The sequence below is a fragment of the Suillus fuscotomentosus genome (assembly GCF_016647785.1).
Source record: "Suillus fuscotomentosus strain FC203 chromosome Unknown F5891scaffold_43, whole genome shotgun sequence".
NCBI classification, from domain to species: domain Eukaryota; kingdom Fungi; phylum Basidiomycota; class Agaricomycetes; order Boletales; family Suillaceae; genus Suillus; species Suillus fuscotomentosus.
In genome coordinates, this window is record NW_024539555.1 from 267,589 (window position 1) to 293,279 (window position 25,691).

Consider the following 25,691-nt stretch of genomic DNA (forward strand, 5'->3'; position numbering starts at 1 on the left):
ACAGGCACCGGTACTTGTGCAGGTGTTGCTGCATGGACCACTGATGTGGCCGTTAGTAAATTTCTTCTTTTTCTTCCGTTCAACACTGAACCTCTATACAGTATACCGGAGGTTCTGAAGTGACCTACGGGTGCGTATTTTCTGATTTTCTCCTCTCCATCTACTAACACATAACTTAGTGGGTACCTGTGGACCGCGAGCTACTGGTCGGAGAATGACACCCCTGGAGGTGATTTGAACTCATTTTTTCTAGAATCTTTTTTAACAGTCCCATAACAGGTACCTCGGGTGTCTGGATTAATGACGGAGCTTGCACATCCGCAGCCACCGCCGCAGCTAAGCGTAGGGCTGTCCCACCCCCCATCGTCATAGCGCCTGCTTTGTAAAGGCATTGATGGGTGCCACCCCACCCTGCTCACCTGATGCAGCGTGGGTTCCGCGATGTACCTTAATAGATATGAAATGAGATATGACGACAACGACGTATTATTATTGTTTTCTTGTACTGTTTTTACTTGCAAATTATGACGCGATACTCGTTATACCTATGATGATTATTTTGTTGGGCCTGTAAGGCTGGGTTCGAGTACGAAGGGGAATGTGAACAGAAATGTGTTAGATATGAGACGAGTAAGAGAAGGCTTGAGACGGAGACTTTCTGCGAGGTTTCTGAGGTACTTGGAACAGGGAACTGAGTATAATTCGCTGCTGATATCAATGTACATGGGCTGTATATAAGCGCCGCGAAACGGTAAGGGTCCTCGGGTATAGCTAGATCGAACGATTATGAGAACACCATCCCTAGATCCCAACCAACTAGTAGTACATGCAGTCTCCTACGCTAATCCGCACTCCTTCTCAACATCTGCAAGAACTTGAGCCCATTTCCCTCCATTCCAAGAACTGATCCTGACCCACTCTTCATCCTTCAGAACTCGTTTGAACCATAACAAATAACAAGCCACGATGATGTCTGCATACGAAAAAGTGTCACCCATGAACCACTTCCCGTCTGTCTTTTGGTACCATTCGTACGCAGTATTGTGCCCCTTCTCTAGTAGGGCCCAGTCTTCATCATAGGTCGCATCCCAAGGTAGCGGGACGTCTATCGAACGAACTTTGATGAAGAACTTGGCACTGGCAGGACTTAATATTTCTGCGGAACGCGCAAAGATAGACTTTACAGCAGGTAGAATGAGTCTGATATGGGCGGAGTTGAACTCGCGTATCAAGGATTCTGAGTTGTTGGGAAAAATGGCCTTCTCGGGATATGTCTTTTCGAGGTAGGAAGCGATTTCGAGGGAGTCACTGATGAGGGCGCCGGTGTTGGGGTCGTTGAGGACGGGAACGGTGCAAAAATCAGAGCCGTCTGAGCGTTTGTTTGGCTTTGCACCGATGGCCTTCATAGCGATCGAGATGTCTGAGTATTCAACCCAGGCAGTCACAAATGGAAGACCCTTGTAGCTCAAAATGAACCTAGGGCGCAGTAGGCTGGTCAGATATCAAAGTGTGACATACAGAACATGAATTACTGACCTCGGCTTTGCGGGGTTGGCTGAAAAGTTATTGCCTGGTAGGTTGGAGAGGGTGTCATACAGGACAAGTGTCTGCATCATGGAGTACTGAGACGTGGGGTTTGAAGTGCTGCGGCCAATCTTGAAAGTCCCTTTAAAGGTTGAGCTTCATTGGTAAGCACCTGAGCTTGGTTAGCGCATCGATGTGTTCAAGAACACTGAAACTATCTGTGTATAGAGGCAACCGTATAGCGTGGATTGTGGGTGACGTACCACCGCAGTTGCAAAGTTAGCAACCAGTGGCCCATCATTAGATGCCTGTGTGTTGGAGTGGCTGACCTCCTCTAACGCGTTAAGGTGGGGTATAAATTAGAAATGTAACCAAGGCCCTGTAACGCATTACGGTTAGCTCCATAAGCGGAGGTACAGTATAGCGTTGGTATTGATCCTTGATGCTTACTAGTCCACATTTGGAAGAAGCTTAGGACATTGAACCGTATGAGGAAGAATATGACCTGCACTTGCGCATTGTACAAGTGTCAAGTGTGATCGCGCGATGACAGGCTGACTGACCGTGTGTGCATACTCCGGGAACGCTGGTATCTTCACATCATCATTCTCCACCGACGCCTGCTTTCTATATTATCTTGCTGACAATGCGGCCGGATACGCTGTCGCCGAGTTATTCAGTATCAATATCTCAGGTATGGAGGATTGTACCATTGTGTCCTATAATTGATCGGTACCAGACAAGTATTCGAAAACACGAGCCCGCATCAACACCACCGTCCCTGTCAGCCATCGATGCATCAACAACTTAGACATGTTTCTGGATCTTCGATTGAAGTGAGACAAGCTTTAAAAAAACATTCTGTCTTATGCAACTCACTATGTTGAATGAGGCTGAATAAGCACTCCGTCTCCTGCCAGTGGCGAAAGAAGGCTCCGAGTTGGTTGGAACAGGCACCACAGAACTGAAAATGAATAGAGCGTTACGTAAATAATGTTCAAATGAGCTGAAATTGCCAATCACGCCTGTTAACGTTCCGAGGTTGTATTTAGTGTTGTTGGCAGAATGCTGCCATTCTGCCGGTGGCAATTGCCAAGCGGCAATTGCCGGCAGTAGGTCAAGGGTGGTTGGCAGAAGTCGGCAGAAATACGATGACCTAGTATTTGTTCCTACTAAAAACAATAAAAATTTGACATGTGGCCTAGAAGCCCAAGGGCCATTCTGTCCAAAAACTTGTGTCCAACCACTTTGTTAGTAGTTACTGGGGAGAAAGTCAAAATTTGGTCAAAAACAACTCAAATCACTACTTTTTCACAGGCAACTGCTGCTCGGCACGACAGTACTTATCTATTGAGGGCCACGATAAACATCTAATTGACTGAAAAATATGATCATCGGGCATGCTCGTGCAGTGTGGTTACCTCACTACAAAAAAGGCAATCAAGGCCGAATTCTATCAATTCTATCCCCATCTTCCGCTTCTGCAACTTCCAAGTCGACTCAAAGGTTGTTTGCATGGATTCCTCCCCTTGCAGCAGACTCTGATCCACCAGAATTATCTCACAGGTTCAGAATCAATTACTGATCTGAGAAGCTGATCAAACACATGAGACACAGGAGGCTGACCAACTGCGAGAAAATTATGGGGCAGAAGGTATCCACGGTGCCAACTGGCTTTGTTGAAGAGATCAATGTACTCAATTGAAGCTCAGAGAGTGCATCAGGGTAAGATATTGATGCACTTTTGACTCATCAGGTATAGCCTTAGTGTAGTAGTCAAAACCATTTCTGCCATAGTACAAACATAGTTGAAAAGAGCTAAAAATGCTCACAATACATTTTGCCGACTTTTGCCATTCTGCCAATTGCCATTCTGCCATCTGCCAAGAGACCAATTCCTTTCTGCCCACGATACTAGGTTGTATATATCATTTTCTTTCAACGAGTTTACATTCATCGCACAATTTCACAACGTTGATACTACAGTACATGAACGTTCATCGCGCCATCATCGTCCCGATGTTAGGAGACCCCCATCATGTTCCTTTGCCGTCCATCGTTGAGCTCGCAGATCTCAAGATTCTCAAGGATCGCTCCACAAGGGCAATATGAAATTTATCTCGGATGAACCCAGGGGAATCGAGGACAGATCTCATCATCAGTGAACTGACGGAAACCTCAGATAGACAAATATTACCTTATATAGTGGATAATCACCAGCATCCGTATAATTTTGCTATAGGTTATCACATTGTCATGCTTGACCTTATAGAGGAAAGGAAGGTTTTTCATTGACATGCGCAGCTTGGCAAATCGTCAAAAATTCATTGTTTAGTTCAACTCAAAATTGAGGTGGTAGGTGGGGTAAAAGCCAATGGTCCATCTCAATGAATCATGGCCGCCACATTGGGATCGAGGTCTACAACTTGGAAGGTTAACCCGAATGTCAGTATCTTACAGACAACAATATTTTGTATAGCGATCGGGGAAGAACTGAATCGTATGTTTATTTAGATCATTCGGCCGTCCTTTTTGTATTTATAGTTTTGTTCTACTAGACATCCATGGCTGCTTCATGTAGTATCGCTTCTGCTTCGCGTTGTCCAGAATATCATGTGCCATTTCGTCCTGCTTACGTAGTTGGTTGTGCTCGCATTTGGAAACCTCAGTTATTCCATTGCGAAATGCAACAATATTGTTATCACGGGCGATACCTACAAATGACTACTTCTCTTTGTCCACAAAGGACTGTTTCAGGGAGACTCCCAATACATAAGTCGTGACGGGTGGAAACCCAAGAACAAACTATATCTTGATCGCCCCACTTGTCAGGAGCCTGGCTGTGATTTTTTGGTATGTTCGATAATTATCGTCACCTCAGATGTCAATAATATTTATCCTCCGAGCAGAATGAAAACGGTACACGCACGTGTCTCTGTTGTTGCGCTGCATTTGGTCACATCGCAGGTGTATACTTCCTGCGTTGCAAGCGGAGGGACGAGTAGAAAATTTTGTTACTTTGTATGTATCACCTTCTTCCTTTTGAGCAGAATGACACGTGGATAATATAGATATCGTCACTGTTGCCCTGTGCTATGCTATTGCACACTTCTATACTTTGCTTCCACAATGAGATTAACAAGTAAGAAATACAGATGCTTAGCGGCTGTCGCACTCCATATTGTGACTTCGCACACCTATTCTTTCCGCCTTGTGTCGAACTGAAGGCTCGTCCATGCATTCATTTGCGATCTTGCTTTGCGTTTGGCCACCTCACACGTGTATACTGTTCGCATTGCAAGTGGAATGATGAGTAGAAACTTTCGTTACCTCACATGTATATACATTTTTTCTGACTGGAATGATAAAGTAGGAAATACAGACATCACCACTCTCATGTTAGATTTATTAGATTGGGCGTCTGAAATTACAAGCACAAAGATCCAAACCTATAGCGTTACTTACTGTATTTATAATATGCCCATGAGATGTATATTGTATCATAGGTACTTGTCTCAGATGCTTTGCTTCCGAATTTTCACAACGAAGAGATAGGATTAAATCATCACATTCACAATTGCGAGATACTATTGTAATTTAATAATACCGTATTACTGAATATCAACAAAACGGATGCTCAACAGGGTGACAACCGTAGATGCCGCACTTGCACCAGATATAAACTACTCTGAATCGAAAAGAGCATCGTCCAGCTGTGCTCTCTGTCTTGCAAGAGTGTTGACGGACATCCTGGCCTTTGCACCATCACTAAGTTCTGCACGTCAACTTGTGCCGAAGACTTTCCTAAGAAACGGAGATCAATTGAGGACTGTTGAGTATGTAAAGAATGCAGCTTGTCCACCATGCGAGGAGTCGGGTAACCCTTTGCTGCGCTGCTCGACCAGGGGGCCGTTCGAAGAAGTCTACAATGTTTTGCCAAAATGGTATGTAGTCGAAGTCGCCGTCCACCGAGCGCCATGAGCTCACAGAAGACAGGGCAAATCGCAACTTGTTAAAGATCGTCATTCCACAGGGAAATTAAAAAACTGTTGCAATGTACCTGACATGCTACATATGCTATCGAGCGGGCCGTGACAGCGTGCATTTTGATTATTTGTGCTACGTGTGTCTTCACTTTCTTGCATGAATTGAAGTCCTTCTTGGCGCGTCGGTTGGTTTCGATTACATCAGCGGCGTCGCCATCAGCGGTAACCTCCCTTGCAGAGGAGGGTGACGTGAATATTGCTTTGAAGGCCTACTGAAAGTGAGATTTTTGTTGAGCGACTGGAGAATTACTCACCTGAAGTAAGAGAGTGCTTTTGAAAAGGCCCTGCTCCAGATTGTCCTGATTTGCTGTGTACTTTTCGTACAGAAATGCTGGCCAGGACATCTCCGTCACGACATAGCCGTCTGCGCGGTCCCTGATCCCTGCTCTGATGCTAGTGTATAGTTAATGTCGCACAAGATCTCGTGTGAGATACTTTACTTACGTTGGGCTATTCCAGTCTAGCTCAGTCAGGCAGAGTAGTCTGCCACACGTATCGTTGATGAATCCACGGTAGTGTTTGTCCTCGGGGTCGATGGGGGAATCAGGCTTCAATTCGCGATTGATCCAATCAGCGACGAGGCTCTTCAACTTCGAAGTGTCATCCCCTCGAGCGGCATCGGCTCCCTGCCTGAGCTTAATAAGGAGTTAGCAGAAGGCAAATGGTTTGCATTGGTAAAGAGTACCTTTTTGAGCATATACGAGTAATCATCATACTCCAGGTCTGATGCCCTTGGGTGAAACCACGGGAGGGCGTGATTAAGCGCGATATAGCCGGTTTGCAAACGATCTTGCCTATCATTGTGAACCAGTGGTCAACAATCACGTAGCATAGGTAAAAGAAAGACTTACTCGTCAGTTGTATTTTCGTCCTCGTTGCCCAGATCGCACCGCCTATCATTCTCGCATATTAAGTCTTCGATGTTGTCAAATAATGTGACAGTGCGCCTGATGGCTCTTCCTTTCGACACGTAGTAGTTTGTCTCCCTGGAAATCATATTGAGTGAACTGAACTAGATGTAAATGACGGTGATACCTTTGTTTGACCGCATGCCCTGACTCCAGTATCTGTAGTTTTTCCTCTAAAGCAGCGATTTTCCACTTCTGACGAGCACTCTCGGATGTCACCACCGCAAGTGACTGTGACGATTCCGGAGGGTGGGGAATGTCCTCCACCGACGCCTCACTGAGAGACATGGACTTCTACGGCGAAAAGGTGAAGAAAATCAAATGAAGCCTATGGTAGAGGGCGGGAGATGATGGACTCGCCAAGTTGAATAATCCTGCCCCCATTTATATGACGGCCATCCAGAGTTGAGAAACACAGCTGCCTTGAAACACATGGTATGCCGGGAAGGTTTCAAATAACATTCAAGTGAGTATTACTAAATTCCATGCGCTGGAAATGGACTTGTTAGGCGAAGAAAGCGCGTTGACGTCAACACTGACCGCTGAAAATGGTCTAAGGCGTGGCAATGCGCAGCAAGTACGACATGCCGGAAGTCAGATTGCTACTTTTTTGAGTGACCGTCAATTTGACATGGTATGTCATTTATCCTGTCATTGTTTTCCTAGCTCGGGTCGGTGACATGATCTCATGGGTTGGGCTAAACCGAGCGTTAGCTTGTGGTGAGGGCGGGATAACTGATTACTACGGATTCGATGACTCGCTAGCTAGCTCTACATTAAGAACAGACGCAACGATGGGATGTGAATCAAAAGATCAGTAGTGCGAAGTGATGGACGAAACTATGGGAAAACCGGGTGGGAAGAAGGAGTGACACTCCTGGATGCTTTATCCCGGCAGGCTGCATATCTAGGATGTCCCACTCTCCGAGTCGACTCGGATGTGAACCTAAGACACATATGCATTGCAATATTAATGTCAACTATTCTAATTATCGAGTCACAGTCAAACTAAAAACAAATACGACGCAATGAAGGCCTAAAGACTATGTACGATTAAGCACTACTAATGATGTCTGATCAGCTCTAGCAGACCGGGAGCGTTAGCAAGAGATCACAAAGGCAGCTTAAGAGTCCATAAAACTCCTCCAGCTCACTGCCCAGCAATGATGACATCCGCCCTTTCAATTCCGTATAGGACGCCTCATTTTCCGAAGTGTGAAAATCGGTAATTTGGAACCAGCCGTTCTTCGAGCATTCCCATATTTTCCATTTGCAGATTGTTGCGGCCAGCAAGATAGTATTCCTAAGGCCAAGCGCCCAGTTAGGTTTGTCGAGGATAAGTAGCATCGACATCCTAGATCAACCAGAATGTATTCTGTCATGGCGATGACGCAATTATTTGCAAACGGGACGCGAAACGACTTGAGTTGCCCATCGCTCATGACTCGCTGAAGTGAAGATCAAAGATGAGCTGAGTAACATTGACATGTATGCTTACCTGAACTACAATGTCAAGATAATCATTATTCGACAGCAATGCCAATGCATGTCTGCTGCGCGATGGCGCAATCTCGTTCGTGTTTGCGAATAAAAGTTGAAGGGATAGATCATACGTCCCGGTGACCAACCCCCGAGCACAACCCTGGGAGCAGTCCTTGTGAAGCTTTCTGACGTTCCCTTTTAGCCTTGAAAGAAACTTTTGGCCTTCGGGCCTTAACTTCCATGCCTTGAGTTCGGCGACTGTGTACCGCCATGAGTTATAGAATGAATGTAGAGAAATCGAATACCATTCTTTGGGTGCTCGCCGATCGCACGGTTGAGCGCTGCAGTGGCGAACTTGTCGACCTCAGTTAAGGACGGATAAAGGGATGACTGAAACAGAGACAAGTTCAGGAATCTTGAGGCGTCCTCCTTCACACGATCAATTACAGCAGATTCGACCTGCAACGTTGAGGTCTTTCGAGTGGACTGCGATAGTGCTGAGGGAGGAGGTGTGTCAGATCTGACGAAAGGCACTCCTTTGTATGGATGAGAGATCTTCCTGTACGATGGCCTTTTCTGGCCCAACGTTGCAATATAGTCTTCAGAATAGAGGGAATCGGGGTCATTCAGGCAGTACGCGCCCAAAGCTGATGAGCTTGATTGATCTTGACTCATGCTTGGTTCAAAACGGGTCGGATTAAGGTCGGTTGGGAAGTGAGCTAGTCCCTGAGGGATGTTCTGGGGTACGAACCCATCATGGGTATCCTGGCTGTGCGAAGTATGATAGTCAGGGTATGCAATTGCATCATGATTGGGCACTGACCCGATATCGAAAGCCCCATGTTGGTCCTGGATGCCAATTGCATGCTGTGGATTACGAGAGTCATAGGCAGAACCTGCTTGACCCGTACTCCGGTCAAAGGAAGTCGGATCAAGAGAGGATGGGAAAAGAGGTAGTTCCCGAGGGGCGTTCTGCGCAAAAGAATCGTGATCCAAGCGGTTACCAGCCGCCTGATGAGATGCACTGCCTGTAGGAATCTGTAAGTATGACCCCAAAGTTGGGTAGCTGCCACCCGCGGGATCTTGCGATTGGATAGTCTGAGGCACTGCAATGCCAGGCTGGCTTGGCTCCAACTGCGACAGGATTGGGTAGCTGTCGCCTGCGAAATCCTGCAGGCGCGAAGTGTGATAGTTGGGGTATGCATCCGCGTTGGGCGCCGACCCCATATTGAAAGCCTCATGCTGGTGCTGGCTACCAGAGGCTGCATGCTGTGAATTATGAGAGCCATAGGCAAAAGCTGCTTGACTCGTACTCGGGTTGAAAGAGGCCGCATTGAGCGAGGTTTGGAAAAGAGGTAGTCCCTGGGGGCCGGTCTGCGCTAGGTTGGAATAATTATGATGCAAGCGGTCAGCAACTGCCTGCTGAAACGCGCTGCTTGTAGAAACCTGTGAGTGTGGCTGTAAAGTTGGGTAGCCGCCGCTCGCAGAAGGGCGACCTGGACCGTTATCGTGACTTTGCAAATGCGGCTCCTCAGGCTGGCCTGAGTAGCCGTTATTCCCGGGCCAGTGGGTCATTTCTGAGTCGTTGAGAAAGGCGGCCAGTCAACGATGATTATGATGGTCAGAGCATGAGTCTTACCTCTTTCGGTCGTTACTTTGAGAGGTCTTGGCTGCAACTCCAAGTCCGAGTCAAAGATGGGAGTCAGTCACGAAGTGCCTTTGTACGGAATAAAAAATGGATGTAAGATTGCACCAATAAACGTGCCAAGTCTTAGGCGTCGGTCTTACTGGCAGCTGATACGCGATGGGATCCCGTTGTGGATAGCTAGTTTACTAGATATTTAGTCGTCCGAAGCTGCTTGTACTTACCTCGAGGCTGGCCCCTGAACGATTCGATTGATAGAAACAAAGCTGGCATTAATTCCCGCTGTGATGAGCAAAGACGGTCAGGGTTCATTGAAATCAGCCGAAAGCTTAGGCTCGTTACTTACAAGTGGTTCAGATCCTGGTTCAGATCGACTCGAAGCTTCAAATGGGACTCCATGCAACCGCCGGTAACACGCCTGGTCACTTGACATTGACTAAAATTCAAACTTGGCACAGACTGACAGCAAATGAACTCAAAGTTTGTGATAGTACGTACTGCTAATCGATTGTTCCGCCTTGAAATTTGATGTTTGGTAGCGGCCAAATGCATATGCTGGTATCAGAGGGAACTGCCGTCATGTTATCCGCGTTGTGAGATTAATTCTGATACTGGAATTGGTACTCGACAGGGACCATTGGAACAGGCTGCCCCAACGATCTCGAGACATCGGTTACGGTGCATGCTGACACGCTTGCATTCAAGTTAGCAAAAGATTTGGTAGAAGTTGCAGTAAAAATGTTATACGGTTTTGATCTGAGAGACGTTGAGAATGAACAACGGCAAGGGGAAGGCGCTACAACAGCACTGGTTTAGCATGACTCAAAGTTTTGGGCAAATCACGTAATGGCCTATAGGTTTAATTTCCAGATCTTGCGGAGCGAGGTGGCGTACTACCAAATACAGCTTGTACCAATGCAATTGAGAAACAACTTCATCATGCGGCTCAACTACGTACACAAACCTAGTGGATGATGATCGATGATCTCTTCCCACAGGCAAATTCTCATTCTCTAGGTTCTGAGTTAATTGCCGTATGCTATTACATGATTAGATAGAAACATGTTCCATTCAACTAATCCGAATATTTCAACCCGACGAGAAGTCATCCACTACTTAGCAAATCGGATCAGTCCAACCCAGAATTCCTGTACTGGTTTTTCTGAGTCGCTCTCCGATTAAAATATATATTGCAAGAACAAGAAATTGAGGATATGGTACAACTTAAATAAACTATGATATTACAATAGAGGACGCGGTGTCTCATGCCATGATCTATGCAACAGTAGCGAATTTATTACGGAAAAAATGCCTCAAATGCCTCAGTGCCTGTTACGCGAGATTAGTACGAATGTTGCCACATAGGAAGAAAAAAAAGATACCTCAGGGGTTAGTGAAATTATACCAATTCGTCCGAACTGGTGGTGCTATCATCTGATCGCAGAAGAGGCACTGCTTGCAGTGACCATTCAGCAGTGGTAATGTTTGCAGCCAAATGAAATATGTACATGCAAAATTCTGAACTTCATCAAACTCTGTATCAGCAGTGGCGAATGACATCGCATCATCTTCGTACGCAGCAATACTGCAGTTCTTGCGATCGACAAGCTCATTGGTAGTGCAGCTAGAGAGCGCCTCTATTGCGGTGTTGAGTGGTTCTGAGGCAGCATTGACATATGTTTCGGTTTCACTCTGAACGGTTATGTCAAGAAACTTAGAATGTTGATGAACCGCATCGATGCGCAAAGCTGCCGCGATGGCACGCACGCGCCTCCATTCAACATTGGCTTGAACCGCGATCACAGCTTGAGCGAGAGCCTCAGGACTCAGGCGCTGCATTTTACGATGCAACCTAGTTTTGTCCTGGCATAATATTAATAAGTAATACACCACATAAAGATCAACATACCCTTTGAACATCCGATAAATCCTTGGAGATACCGCACCCCACACACTCCTCACCACAGAGGCGGTCTATTATGTTGGGACCTCTGTGGTAGGGCTTGACTCTTTGTCTTATGCGCTTTGCATAGCTGGACAAATCACGGAGTATGGGAGGAGGGGTAATTGGTCCGATTATATCATCATCTGATGATTCATACGGAGTGTCAGATGACGGTGGTGATCTTGGAGGCTTGATAGGTTTCGTTTGTAAAATATGACGACTCGGAGTCCTAGAGTGAATGGCTGAATCCTGCTTCGAAACAGGACCAGTGGTACGTAGACGCCCTTTCCTGCCTTGGTAGTCAGGACTAGACTCTCTGATAGGATGAGTAAGATAGGCTTGCATGCGTGAATAGTGACACAGCAGGTGGGAGGCGACTGAGTTTCAAACCCGTTTTCAACCAGGTAGCTACTTATATCGATATTCTCACCGCGGATACTCAGTGAACGTTCAAACATTGACGCCGAAAAGGGAGAAAGTTCATGCAGTGGCATAGCTACGTCACAAATTTAGGAAGTCCTGATGTGACTGGTCTGTAGTACAAATATCTATGATGACTCAAGGAGGTTCGAGAGGATTTCTTAGGTACTAAATTGATTTAGTCACCGTGACTTCTGAGTCAATATGCGGGAGCTTCCGAGTCCGCTCCATCAATGATCATTTCGGGCGGCACTGACTGACCTGAGCGAGAGGACCATCTCGCTCCGCCCACTGAGTCAAAGGGATCATTCATTGACTCAGTTGTCGTCGCGGAGCACGATGAGCTACATCTGAAAACCCAAAATCCAGAAACGAGTGTTTGAGGCGCCTTCTGGGAGCCAAATATGGCTAGCGTCGGCTCGTGCGCCTTTTAAGTCGTTATTGCGCTAACGTAGACTCGGCTCGTTCAAACACGAAAAAGATAGTTGAAAAAACCTCTAAATATTTGATTGCAAAGCTACAAATGCCAGAGATAATAGATTAGATATGATACAGATGTACTACAGACGAATGCGCGTAATCTACAGCCCAATGTCCGCTCCTCCGCGCCCGATAATGAGTTTGCACAAAGATTCATACCTTTCCCTCAACGCATCATCCAGCTTTAAGTCGTTAATCAACGCCATGATCGCGCTGTACGTGTCATAAAATTGCTTGGCCGATGCATCAACATTTTCGTACGTGCCCTCGCGATAAGCTTTGAGGGTGTTATGGACCGCAGCCCCTGCCAGGCCGAAGACGCAATCAAGGTTCTCCTCGTCGATATTGTCGTAGAGGCCCTCCTTCCAAATGATGTCGACAATCATGTCAACGAAGTAGTCGGCCTCCAAAAGACGCGTGAATTCGACGCCATCAACCTATCGGCACGACATAAGTTACTCGAAGCAAGGACAACGAAAAAAACACTTACAGTTTCCGTTTTATGTAGAAAATGGAGTCCGGATAGGTAGCCTTTGACGATGTTGGACCTTTCAGCGGGCGGGACACGCAGATTGAGGGCAGTTTGGATGTTATGAGATGTGTACGTTTTAAAGAGTCTTTGCGTGGCCGACATGGACGTGACCATCTCCTCCTGTATTTTCGCAGTCTCGAATGTTTCGTACGGAACTGCAAAGATGTTAGTATGTTTATTATGCGATTGATACGATCGCGACTCACCATCTCCGAACAGGTCGATCCTCGCGTCCCGCAAGGCATTTGAGATGTGCCTGTTTCGCTGTTTCCGCGTTGGCAAAACACCCTCTGTGCGCAGCATGATGCGATGGAGGAGTGTCTTCGCCTTGGTCTTGATGGCCCGTATATCCTTCTTCTTGAGTTTGAGCAGGGAAGCGGCTGCAGGAGCGGCGGGTGGTGTTGCCTGTTCTGGCGCTGGTCCAGGCGCTGGTCCGAGCATTGGCGTAGGAGGCAGATGTCGTTCGATGGCATGCGATCGCCCCACTGAGCGCTCTGTCTGTAGTGTCTAGTAGAATATTTAGTTAAGTATTAAGTATTAGTGAAAAAACACTCACGTGTATCACGCCACGGTTGAATTCACCGTGTTCTGTCTCCCGCTCGCGAGGCACAATTACACTGACCACCACCGGCACTGGTGCTGGTGCCGACGCTGTTGCTGGTGCTGGTGCTGGTGCCGGTGCCGGTGCTGGCGCTGGTGTTGGCGCTGGTGCCGGTGGGGAAGTGCTTCCGAGGTCCCACCGCATATGACGGGGGACCCCGGAGCCACCATACGGAAACAATTCGTGGTGGCGAGGTTCGTCGTCGAAGTGGGGTTGGTAGGGGTAAGGATTGGGGTTGGTAGGGGTAAGGATTGGGGTTGGTAGGGGTAAGGATTGGGGTGGGGATGGTAAGGATCGTGTTGGGGATGGTAAGGATCGTGTTGGGGAGGGTTGGGATCGTGTTGGGGATGGTAAGGATTGTCTTGGGGAGGGTTGGGATTGTCTTGGGGAGCGTAGTGATCGTGTTGGGGAGCGTAAGGGTAGGGATCATGTTGAGGAGGGTTTAGATCGTGTTGGGGAGCGTATGGATCGTGTTGGGGAGTGTAAGGGTAGGGATCGTGTTGAGGAGGGTTTAGATCGTGTTGGGGAGTGTATGGATCGTGTTGGGGAGCGTAAGGGTAGGGATCGTGTTGGGGAGGGTTGGGATCGTGTTGATGAGCGTAGATATCGTGTTGGGGAGCGTAATCGTCGGGCTGGGGAGCGTAATTGTCGTGTTGCTGAGGGAAGTAGTGGGTTGGGAGAGCGCCTGTAGCCATTGATGTGGCAGACAAATGGCAGAGGCCACCGGGAGTTTCTGGTCGATCCTCAGGAAGGCCAAGTTGGGTCGCGATGTCGCGACCTGATGCATTGATATTAGAATGTTTTTTCGGCCGTGGTGGTTCCTAAATGTTTGTGTGAGCGTGTGCGTTTGATACAATTCAAATACTTGCCTTTTTCTTCGACGTTCGTCTTGCTTGTTGGGACTGCTTTCGTGGGGGCATGAGTCGTGGATAGCCGCATCCTGCTATCTGTGTGCAATAAATTGACTTGCCGGTTTGAACTCATGCGTAAACGAAGGGCACAACAAGTGTATAAATCGGAAATGATATACATAAAATGTACAAACGAGATCAATGACAGGTCATAGGGGCGATAATGTGATCAGGAATTGAATTGAAGGATGTAAAAATGAAGGCTGCACTGTACATGTGTCGTTAATAAAACAAAACACGAGGTAAATTGAAATAGGGTCTCGCACTCTTCTCATTCGTCGATAAGGCTGCGTGCCTCAACATCTCACTCATCCAGTTGGTAGATTAGGCTATCATCAGACTCCGCATCACTGTGGGAGCCTGAAGCTTCGGTATCACTGCTGTTTGGGAAGGGGGCGGTGCACTTTCCCGTATGAGTCAAAAATTGGTCGTACTGCTCACTGGCGACTTCATAATGATCCAGTTACTCTGAAAAGACTGCCTCAAGGTAGTCTTTATTGTCTTCCAAAGCCGGGAGCCCCCGAGCAGTAATGAAACCCCTGAATATTTCCATTTCGGTCTCCGCCATCTTGAAATCACCCTCCTGCTCTCGCTGGAGGGATTTCAGGAAAGATTTTTCCCTTCTATTACGTTCGAGTCGCCAGGTGGTATGCATGAGCTGGTGGCGGAGATCTTCCTTGACGGCCTGTTTGACTTGGACCGCCTTGTGGAAGGAGTCATCAGAGAGATGAGATAAACCTCTCTGTAGAAGTTCTTTGCCCTATATATTTGATTAATCAGAACACATTAAATTACAAGCAAAAGCTCCTACCTCATGTAAGTCTTGGAGGTTGAAGCCTTTCTGTGAGCTGTCAAGAGTATGCTTCTTTGCGAATTGGAGCTCGTAGAGTGGGGCCTGATAAACGAGGCGTGGCCTGTACTTAGCACGTAATTGTTCACGAAAGCGAGAAAGGCGGTCTGGCTTCGCAATAGGCCCTACCACGGGGAGGGCGCGGCTGCGGCTGCGGCTGCATTGAGCTGGTCTCTTCCCAGCATGGGAACAACTAGAGGGTTCAGAGTCCAAGGCAGAGGTGATACTCAATGATGTCGCAGATCTAGGAGGGGACACCAACTTGGAACCGGACCGAGCGAAGAAAGATGGGGACAAGTCAACTCGAGTTGAGCTTGTAGTCTCAGAGTCGGACAGAGGAGGCGTGGACCTCTCAGAGTAGACGTCCATACTGATACTAGTAAGTTAGTTAATATCCTAGCTTATAGATAGGCGACACATCTCGACACATACCACAGATTTCTAGCTAATCTGAGGGGGGGTTACGATGGGAGTAAGTTGACAACAGAGTGCAGAGTTTCAAGGACTTGTGATTTTTTCCTGTGCAGTCCGTTCATGTCAACACCATATGCCGCTGGGATGCAGGCCAGTCATCCTGCTGTATCGTCCAATCCCCAGCAAGGACAATCCAGGCAATTTGTTATTGATACCAACTTGTGAGTTTTGTTTCTTGAACGTACTGTACTCACTTTAATGACCTCTGAATTGACTGGTAGATCATCTTCTGCAAAATGTCCCCAGTGTCTAATTGATCTACCCTCCAATGAGGCAGTATTAGAACACCTACAGCAAGGAAATGATTGCTGGCCTCAAATACAAGATTGTCGTATCCCTGTCCCACCCGCATTCCTTCGATCTACCTCGGAAACAGGGAAAGACCACATCTTGGGACAGTACCACCCATCTTCCGGCTATATATTCAGAAAGGCTCCAAACATCCTCGAGGCCATGGAAAGCGACCAATTTGCTTATCGACGACACAACACTCCATTTTACCCCTTTCAAGACCAAGCAGAGTTTGAACTTGGTAAATTCCTCTGCGAACGCTTCACGCAAAGTGATATTGACAGATTTCTCAAGCTCGAATGGGTCTGTTTGGTGTGAACTTCCTCTATGCACATACAGGACTAACCTCTAGCACACAGGTCCGTCGAGCTAAACCATCATTTGGTTCAAAAGACCGGCTACTTGCATGGATGGCCTCTCTTCCCACCAGACCAAAATGGCGTTCAACTACACTCGAAATAACCGGATACCCAACCATCCAACCAATACAGCTCATCTGGCGTGATGGATTAAGTGTAGTAGAAGATCTCTTTGCCAATCCGATTTTTGCGAATAACATGACATACGACCCGCATGTTGTGGTTGATGGTAATGAACACGAGTATAGCGAATATTTTACAGCACGACAAGCATCCGAGATTCAGGTAAAATTCTACGTATTTGCTTACGGTGGTTGATGGACATCTTGGTATAGGACCAACTTCCCAAAGGCGCCACCATAGTTCCGATAATCATTGCATCTGACAAGACGCCCGTGACGCGGCACACTGGAGGGCTTGAAATGCACCCTATCTTTGTCTCAATCGCTAACATTCAGTCTGATGTGCGGATGAGAGCTACAAGTCATGCTTGGCGATGTGTCAGCTTCATGCCAATTCCAAAATTTGTCGATGTTCATGCCGACTACCAAACTATTCTAAGTCAACAGCTATTTCACAAGTGCATGGATATCATCTTCGCAGACGCCAAGGTCGCAGCCATGTCGGGGAAGTTCATACCCAATCCATGTGGCCATGTACGACACTGCTTCACACCTTTGGCTGCTTACACTGCAGATTTGCCAGAACAGTAAGCCATAGCATGTGTCTCAAAGGTCGCTTCTCCTGTTACGTTGGCCACATCCCATTCCTTTGGTGACAGCTATCGCCATGCACCACGCACAAAGGAACACACCCTTTCAGCGATATACGACATCTGTCAATGCATTGATCCATGGAGGTTGCGAGAATTCCAGGAGGAAGCCAAGGCTCGTTCACTAAGCGGTGTTCACCAACCGTTTTGGCGGAATTGGCGGTTTGCAGACCCTGCTCGCTTCTTAGCAGGGGAAGTTCTTCATACCTGCCATAAATTCTTTTTTGATCACCCGTTTAAGTGGTCCAAAGAACTGGTGGGTAAGGACGAGCTCGATGCCCGATTCAAGAGCCACCACAAGTGAGTAGGAATGCGCCATTTTTCATCTGGAGTGTGTCAGATGAAACAAATGACCGGCCGGGAACACAGGGACTTGCAACGCACTTTGGTGCCTTCTATCGCTGGGGTCGTGCCTCCCCAGTTTGTCCATGCAATTCTCGCTCTGATCGACTTCATTTACCAGGCCCAAAGCCCTGTTTATACAGATACCTCCATCGATTCCATGGTTGCGTCCCTCAAAGAGTTTCATGATTATAAGCAAGCGATCTTGGATGCTGGAGCTAGACGAGGCACCAAAGGAACGATCGACAACTTCCTTATTCCAAAGCTCGAGCTTTTACAAAGTTTTGCTGCGTTCACCAAGGATATAGGCGCCCTCATTCAATGGACTGCTGACGTCACCGAGCGCCTGCTCATCACACATTGCAAACTTCCGTTTGAGAGGACATCCCGCCAGTCACGCACCTTTACAGAGCAAATCGTAGATATTCTCAACTGTGAGGAGTCCATGCGACGGTTTCAGTTGTACCTTTTCCTACAGATGCACGATACTCCCCTTACCAATGCCATAGTCACGGAAGAGCAAGAGGTCACTGAAACTGACCCTGCTCTTGCGTGGATCGCCCGTGTCGCACCTCATGATCCAAATCAACGGTGTTTTATTGGGCCGCGCCCAGTTCGAAACCATTTTTTGAAGGGCATTCTATCTTCCACCGCTACAGCTGCCTTTCACATCACCGTCGCTCCTGATCGAGCCAAGATGTCTGTCAATGAAGTCCAACAGCTTTATGCATTGCCAGATTTTGGACAAGCACTTTCTGATTACGTTACAAAGGTTTCTGACGGTCAATTCACCACAACGTGGAGCTGCAATCGTGGTCGCCTCAAGATGTGGAATAAATTTCGATTGCAGCTGCATTCTGTTTTCCGCTCACGAATAATTATGCCTAGTCAAGTTGTGCAGGCTGCCCCACCGTCAGACAAGTTTCCTCTGGGAAATTGTGATGCTGTGATTGCGCAGTCGATGCATGGCGACCAGACAGGTAAATAGTATTTACCTCATTTCGGTTGCACGCTACTAATTTTTCTTTACAGTGAATATTGTTGCTCAAGTGCGGGCAGTCTTCCAACCCATTGCGCCTCCCCACGTCACACTTCCCCACTATCTCGTGGACCACCCGCTCCTCTATGTCCAGTACTACGAGATCGTCAATCATCCAGGCAATCAGCCTGCCGTCAGTATGTATACGGTAGCCCGAAAATATCGTAAAAAACCCACAGGCCAGCAGAGATTGGGTGCAGTTATTCCTCTCACAGATGTCGCGCAGGCAGTAGAGCTTATCCCTGTGTATGGCGAAGGCGCTGACCGTACGGTGAGTGCAGCGACGAGTATGGAGATATACCAGCACTTTTACCTGAACAATTTCTCGGACAAAGAGATATATCATGCATTGCGCTCAGACTTGCACTAGTTACATTTTTGTCGTAGTTTCAGCTTGCGGTCCAACACGTCTGTTTTTATCTATCTTATCTTTGAGATCGCACGAGATGCAAAATATTATCATTGATCAAAATATTCGGTTGTCCATCTTTTGTAATTTTATAACGACGAAATAAAATAATAACAGTAAAATAGATCTCCACCAATCGCATGAGTTCGCTACTGAAGTCATAAGCGTTCGTAAGTGTCCATAACGCGCATAAGTTAAGCATTCATTTCAGTCGTTTTGCAGATGTAGTACGGAGGATAAGTCAGTAACTTGAAGCCTCCCATGGTCGGGCTCCCCTGGTCGGGTAGCCAGGATGTAATCCAAATGGAGTTAAGTTACTGATCTTTTGTTCGCCAAAGAATCGTGGTCCGAAAGAGGAAGCTATCAAAGAAGTGTTACTAGCTTACGCCCAAGGTCTCCGACCCCTACTGCACTCATCCGTTCAATTTGAATACCTGTGCAGCAACATTACCTGAGATTTGCTGGGGTATCAATGTTATTTTTGGAGTAGCATTTGCTATCAGAGTCTTTGAGTGATGGTTGTATGCGGGTACCAGGGCCATCTTTGTCTGAATTCTGGAATCTTCGTAGATGTGACGAAGTCGATCGAACATTCGCTGATTTAATTTTGCCGTCATGACTCGGGTATAAAGAACTCACACAGCAAGCAAGAGTGGCAGTCTCAATTCCAGGCTCTCACGTGCTGATGAGCTGCGAGATGTGATGTGTGTGCACAAGCCTTCTCTCCAGTGTTTTTTCTCAAAACTCTCATCGTCTTTTAATTGTGAACAATCCTTGGTATCAGCGGTGCAGAGTCAATATGAATGACTTGTTCGATATGTGTGGGCCGTGATGGTGATGTGGATACTGGTGTTACGCAAGTGTTGGAGATATGTCGCAAAGAAGCGAGGCCATTGTTTCACGTCGCTGATGCGCATGATATACTTTTAGCAACCAAAATCGCACAGGCAAACACAGCCAACACTCACAATAACAACGATTCGACGTTCAACCTTGGCTGTCGGCAATTTGGTGTGCCTTTCGATGGCCCATCGATGTCGACAGTATCTCAACAAGAACAACAGGTGAGTGGCAAAGTGTATGCCCCGCTTTGACGGACCCTACGAAGTGGTGTCAACCAACTGTGTATCATCTACTTACACTCTAGACCTACCTGAACATACTAACCTGGGGATGACCCGACAACTATCACAAGGGTCCTGGGATGCCTGGAGGACCGTGGTATAGCAGTTGCAGCCTGTGCAGGGAGGGAAACGTTTCCGCGACGACTTCCATCAATTTCCTTTTTGGTTAGACTCACGTGAAATTTTGATTCAGTGCCATTACAACCGCTGTATCTTGCCTTGGCACCTTACTTCCATTCCAAACAACGACAACGGCAAGCTGGTCTTATACGTCCTTCCTTCAATACTTTCCTAGACCCACTGCTATGACTAAGATTCTGTGTAGCACTCTATTGTCACACGTGCACTGCCCCCTTTTCTACCTCCTGTCCATTCCTTGTGAGCAAACAGCTATGTTTCACTCCCGTCTGCGGGCACGTGTTGAGCCATCCATGGATAAGCTTGTTTGTATCACATAAAAAGTGAACAACAGAAAGGCGCACGACATATCTTCGGAATTGTTCGAAGGCAAGGTCGTTATCAACATCAAAGGTTTCACCAATCTTTCTGGCAAAGGGCATTACGCGGAGTACCGAGAAGATAGGAAAGGGATCACGTGGGGTATCCAGGTCCAGGGTGAGTCCAAGCATTGCTGTACTTCGGACATTGTTCGTTTTATCTGATGGCTGTGTGGTAATTATATCAGGCCGGTTCCTACAACCGACTTCAGCAGATGCATGTTATGTTTGGAAATACGTTCGACAAACGTTTAAAGCTGCCTTGGGGTGCTGGTGTGGCGCTCAAATTCATGAAGTGAGTATGCTGTGGTGTTCATTCGGAATTGGACGATGCCGTACACGGCGATAGGAGCTAATAGTAGTTGTTAGATACGTCGACGCTACCTTGGAACATGACTTGATGTCGGACACGAAGCCGTGGGCCCTTTCACCACTGATTGCAACAATGCCCCATCTTGTGCACGAAAGAATAGACGACATCTGGGCTTCGCCCCTGCTAGAGAATAGATGGTCAGAGTCCTCGTTTCCACCCTCACGATCAATAGGCGAGGATACCTCGCAGTTGCAATTTGCCATTGCATCCTCGAATTCTTCTAACTCTACGTATTTGACCCCATACTCGTCAAATTCTACGTTTGTGACACCATCCCCTCATTATCAGTTGCCTCATCTTCATCTAACCTCTCGAGTTTGCCGAAGATGCCTGGTTCATTGGACGTCTCGTCAAATAATCCACTTACGTTGCCTCTTGAATCGCACACGCTTCGGGCTTCCATGAGTCTTGTCGATATTCACCCTCCTTTAGCGAAAGAACTGTTTAATGCAGCATTTAGATCCTGCTGGACAGAACTCTATGATCAGTATCAAGTGAATCCACCTTATACTCATAACCGATTCGTGCTAATTGCTTAATCAGGAAGGCCTCGTGCGATCCATTGAATGCGCCATCACCACCACCACTGCTCCGTCTGATCTCGTGCACCGACTGCTTAGCTTAGCTGAGTTCATGGAACACGAGGAGAAGACACTCCTCATCGAACATCGCACTCTGGGAGAGTATGCCATGAGGTTCCATGCCTACGCGAAAGCTCTTCACTACAAGGAGCGTGAGTCCTTTACTGAAACTTCCCCGAATATCATCGAAGCATTGATCGGAATCAACACCAAGCTACAGCAACACGACGCCGCTTGGGGTACTCTCATTATTTCTCGATGAATGACAACGTTAATGATTCTATTTCTGTGTGGTGATCTTCCGGATCAATCTCATGACTTAACAACAAAGTGCGACTGAGTACGGTGAGGCGCCAAAGGACCTCCGGTGTTGACGTCACATCAAATTATGAATATTGTACTCGTAATAATTATCCTAATCAGGTAGTAGTCCCATGTCAAAGTCTCACACCACCTTCAACTTGAAGTTGACATAGTATTACAGCGACCTCAAGCGTGTGCTTCAGTTAGTAGCTGAGTAATCCATGCGGCCTCCAGACGCTTTCTGCATACTGCTTTTGTTTTTTTCAATGATATCGTGTGGAGCTTTGGGTTGCTCTTGGGAGAGAGTTACAGACAACCGGGGGCTTAACAAGCATCGTACAAGCTGTCACTTTTTCAGGAAATCCGGTGTTCTTGCCGCTGAGAAAAGACTACAGCGGGCGAGAAACGCAAATATAGTTCGAAACCTGTCTGGTTCATCATCGCAAGTGAGTAAAATTTCTCCTCGAACCTTTCGAGTCAACTTCAATACAAGATAACTGATTCCTAACTCATGTCAACAGGAAATCTTACCAGTGACTCGGAGGGCTGGGCCTGTGAAGGACAACCCAAGACCATTCGCCTTTAGCAAATCCCTAGCAAACCCTAGTAGCACTGCCGGGCCCGCGTTATTCGGTGCTCCAGGACCGGCAGCCTCGCAGCACTCCTCGGATTCTGAAAATGAACCAAATCACGATGATGTTATGATGGACTCAGAAGGACCTACTTTTGGAGTCGACTCAAGATCCCAACATGATGTTCTGCGTTCGTATTTTGTGGGCATCTGCATATAGTAATGGCTGATTATTCGATTGTTCCAGAGGGACCCACACTTTGTAGGAAGCAGATTCCAAGACTTTTCAATGACCTCGAACATTTGACTGAAGATCTCAGTGACGTCAATGAAGTTGATGTCTCATCGCCGCCAATCCGATCGAGAATTCAACGCGTTCTGTTAACGCTAAGAGATACCCTCCAAACACCCTTCAACTTGTTTGGAATCTGCCGCCTATACCCTCGCCGTCCCTCCTTCGAGCCTGATAAATTCGTCCTGTCTTCATTACTTGCTAGGTCGTGCCCGATAATTGTTCAAGGACCCGATTCTCAGACGCAGGTGTTGCCACCACCCTATCCGTTTCCCAATATGTCCATCTATCGCCTGATCACCTGGATGAATTCAGGCAGTCATCGAAAATCTGAAGCTGAGGTCCAGCGCCTTGTGAAAGAAGTTATACAGGCGGACGACTTTGACGTCGAAGATCTTGAAGGGTTCTCAGTGAGAAGAAGCTTGCGAGAATTAGATAGAGGCGACGGCAAGGGGAAGGTTACCTTCCCAGATGACTGGATTGAGGCCGATGTCACTGTTACCATCCCAACAAAGTCAAGGGAGGAAGGATCTAAAACGTATACTATCCCTGGATTTCACTATCGTCCTCTTGTCGAAGTAATCCATGCTGCTTTTGCAGATATCCAAGCAAGCGCATTCCATCTCATGCCTTTCAAACGGCTATGGAAGGATCCATTGGACGACCGTCAGGAACGAATATACGATGAACTCTATACCTCCAATGCCTGGCTGGAAGCGCAGGACAACCTCCAGAAACTGCCAAAGGAACCCGGTTGTTCTTTAGAACGCGCCATAGCAGGTCTCATGTTCTTTTCGGACTCAACTCACTTAGCAAACTTTGGAACTGCAAAGGCTTGGCCGTTGTACCTATATTTTGGAAATCTAACGAAGTATGTGCGGTCGTCACCGCAATCGGGCGCATGCCACCTAGTGGGATTCTTCCCTTCCGTGAGTCGTCCTAATTGCAGGATTCGTGTCTACAGCTACTGACGTCAGCATATCAGCTTCCGGACAGTATCAAAGATTTGTTGAGCACAATATCTCGTATATCAAAGACTGGTATGGCCTCACTTCAAACACACTGCCGAAGAGAATTGTTTCACGCATGCTGGGAAATCTTGCTTGATGAAGAATTTCTTCAAGCATATCGCCACGGTATCGTTTTGAAATGTCCGGATGGAGTGCTGCGGAGAATATTTCCCAGAATCTTCACGTACTCGGCTGATTACCCAGAGAAGTGCATTCCTTTACCTTGATTAAATTTTTCAGATCACTCATGATTTTACAGGGTTTTAATCGCCACAATCAAAGATATGGGCTTATGTGCATGTCCTCGCTGTCTGACCCCAAAAAGCTTGTTCAGTTCTCTCGGTCTACTACGGGACATGAAAAGCCGTGTCGCGAACATCTGAGTATATGCTACGATGAAAGTTGTCCAGGCCCGCGAGTTTATCTACAAGTGTGGAAACACTGTAGATGGTTCTAAAGTCGAACAAACTCTCGGAGAGGGTTCATGGGTACCCACTATGGTAGGTGGAAATAGTTCCGCATCAATTACAATCAGCTGAGGTCCCTAACTTGCAGAATCAGTTTTTTAACAAGCTCGGACCGTTCGGCTTCGACTCATTCCGAATGCTTGTTGTTGACTTTATGCATGAATGTGAATTAGGTACCTGGAAGGCGTTATTTACGCACCTTATCCGGCTTCTTTATGCGCTCCCTGGAGGTAATCAACTGGTTGCGACCCTCGATAGCAGGTACGTGGAGTACTGATATCTATTAACGAGTCACTGACTCTTAATCTCATCGTAGATTTCGCCAGGTCCCCACATTTGGGAATGGTATAATTCGAAAGTTCTCAAACAATACCTCTGAGATGAAGCGATTAGCAGCGCGCGATTTCGAAGACATTTTACAGGTTTTCCCATTATTAGTTTTGTTATTACGGTCACTGACGCTTTCTTGGTCATTAGTGTTCTATCGCAGTTTTCGAAGGGTTGTTTCCTCCCGAGCACGATGCAATCGTGCAGTCTTTACTATATCAATTTGCACAATGGCATGCGCTTGCCAAGCTCAGGGTCCACTCAGAATCTACTGTGTCTTTTCTCGAAGAGACGTTTAAACGGCTCTCTCGGAAATTGCGGAAGTTTCAACGCGACACCTGTGCCGCCTTCAATACTATAGAGTTGCTGAGAGAAAAAGCAGCTCGCCAACGCAGGTTTGCTCAGCGCTCTGAACCTAATATCACCTCCCCAGAATCAAGCCAACCGAGAGTAAAGAAGTTCAATCTCAGCACCTACAAGTTCCACGCGATGGGAGATTATGCAAGGACCATCAGGCTCTTTGGGACGACCGATTCATTCACGACTCAGATGGTAAGTATCTTGTGCATTCTACTCTCGACGCGAAGTTAAATTTGGCCAGGGGGAACTTGCACACAGAGCTCTAAAGGTGTTTTATCCGCTGACGAGCAAGTTAGATACTCCAGCCCAGTTGGCTAAGCATGAACGCAGGCGTCGCGTGCTTCGACGTGTGGCAGAAGCAGAAGCAGAAGGTATATCTTCCGCTGACAGTCAATCACCTGTCGATGCCCACCCCTCGACATTCTCTGGACAGCATCACCATATCGCAAATAATCAGAGGAACCCAGTCGATATATTCGCATTTGTTCGAGAACATGATGGTGATCCGGCTGTCAAGGTAGAAGTGACATTGAATTGTGTACACACCTTACACGTCTCTCACATTAGTTCTCAGAATTTTATACCAAAGCTTAAGGATCACGTCCTTTTTCAGCTGCGGAAGCTAGATATTAGTTGTTGTGATCACACCTTCACAGCCGAAGAACATAACACTGTTATAATTCCGAACCACAGAATATACTCACTCCAGACGATGCAGGTGCATTACACCACGTATGACCTCAGGCGTGAATATGA

The 25,691-nt window shown here is 47.1% G+C and overlaps 7 protein-coding genes across 7 annotated transcripts; 2 read left to right on the plus strand and 5 right to left on the minus strand.

Annotated features, from left to right (window-relative positions):
• Positions 1-836: 836 nt before the first annotated feature.
• On the minus strand, positions 837-1,613 carry F5891DRAFT_1129792 (uncharacterized protein; the record flags this gene model as incomplete). Its single annotated transcript, XM_041364441.1, has 2 exons — positions 837-1,476; positions 1,537-1,613. 2 exons carry the CDS (start codon positions 1,611-1,613, stop codon positions 837-839), a joined length of 717 nt encoding a protein of 238 aa, XP_041223441.1.
• Positions 1,614-5,328: 3,715 nt separating this feature from the next.
• On the minus strand, positions 5,329-6,766 carry F5891DRAFT_1191492 (uncharacterized protein; the record flags this gene model as incomplete). Its single annotated transcript, XM_041367461.1, has 7 exons — positions 5,329-5,532; positions 5,585-5,779; positions 5,825-5,963; positions 6,015-6,196; positions 6,256-6,364; positions 6,422-6,556; positions 6,606-6,766. 7 exons carry the CDS (start codon positions 6,764-6,766, stop codon positions 5,329-5,331), a joined length of 1,125 nt encoding a protein of 374 aa, XP_041223442.1.
• Positions 6,767-7,561: 795 nt separating this feature from the next.
• On the minus strand, positions 7,562-9,535 carry F5891DRAFT_1191493 (uncharacterized protein; the record flags this gene model as incomplete). The annotated part of the gene is made up of 4 exons (XM_041367462.1): positions 7,562-7,832; positions 7,886-7,926; positions 7,977-8,218; positions 8,266-9,535. The coding sequence occupies 4 exons, from the start codon at positions 9,533-9,535 to the stop codon at positions 7,562-7,564; spliced, it is 1,824 nt and encodes a 607-aa protein (XP_041223443.1).
• Positions 9,536-11,004: 1,469 nt separating this feature from the next.
• On the minus strand, positions 11,005-14,503 carry F5891DRAFT_1191494 (uncharacterized protein; the record flags this gene model as incomplete). The annotated part of the gene is made up of 9 exons (XM_041367463.1): positions 11,005-11,057; positions 11,114-11,468; positions 11,515-11,866; positions 12,610-12,887; positions 12,941-13,137; positions 13,189-13,489; positions 13,539-13,687; positions 13,756-14,361; positions 14,449-14,503. The coding sequence occupies 9 exons, from the start codon at positions 14,501-14,503 to the stop codon at positions 11,005-11,007; spliced, it is 2,346 nt and encodes a 781-aa protein (XP_041223444.1).
• A 454-nt stretch (positions 14,504-14,957) lies between these two features.
• On the minus strand, positions 14,958-15,245 carry F5891DRAFT_956508 (uncharacterized protein; the record flags this gene model as incomplete). Its single annotated transcript, XM_041375414.1, has 1 exon — positions 14,958-15,245. A coding segment is annotated over one exon (288 nt), but the record flags the coding sequence as incomplete, so codon positions are not given.
• A 1,026-nt stretch (positions 15,246-16,271) lies between these two features.
• F5891DRAFT_1129793 (uncharacterized protein) lies at positions 16,272-18,991 on the plus strand (the record flags this gene model as incomplete). Its single annotated transcript, XM_041364442.1, has 8 exons — positions 16,272-16,421; positions 16,469-16,753; positions 16,804-17,124; positions 17,275-17,371; positions 17,411-17,540; positions 17,610-18,562; positions 18,615-18,892; positions 18,926-18,991. The coding sequence occupies 8 exons, from the start codon at positions 16,272-16,274 to the stop codon at positions 18,989-18,991; spliced, it is 2,280 nt and encodes a 759-aa protein (XP_041223446.1).
• Positions 18,992-21,096: 2,105 nt separating this feature from the next.
• Positions 21,097-24,008, plus strand: F5891DRAFT_1240935 (uncharacterized protein; the record flags this gene model as incomplete). Its single annotated transcript, XM_041369721.1, has 6 exons — positions 21,097-21,284; positions 21,341-21,518; positions 21,568-21,844; positions 22,443-22,670; positions 22,727-23,700; positions 23,757-24,008. 6 exons carry the CDS (start codon positions 21,097-21,099, stop codon positions 24,006-24,008), a joined length of 2,097 nt encoding a protein of 698 aa, XP_041223447.1.
• Between the last annotated feature and the right edge of the window lie 1,683 nt (positions 24,009-25,691).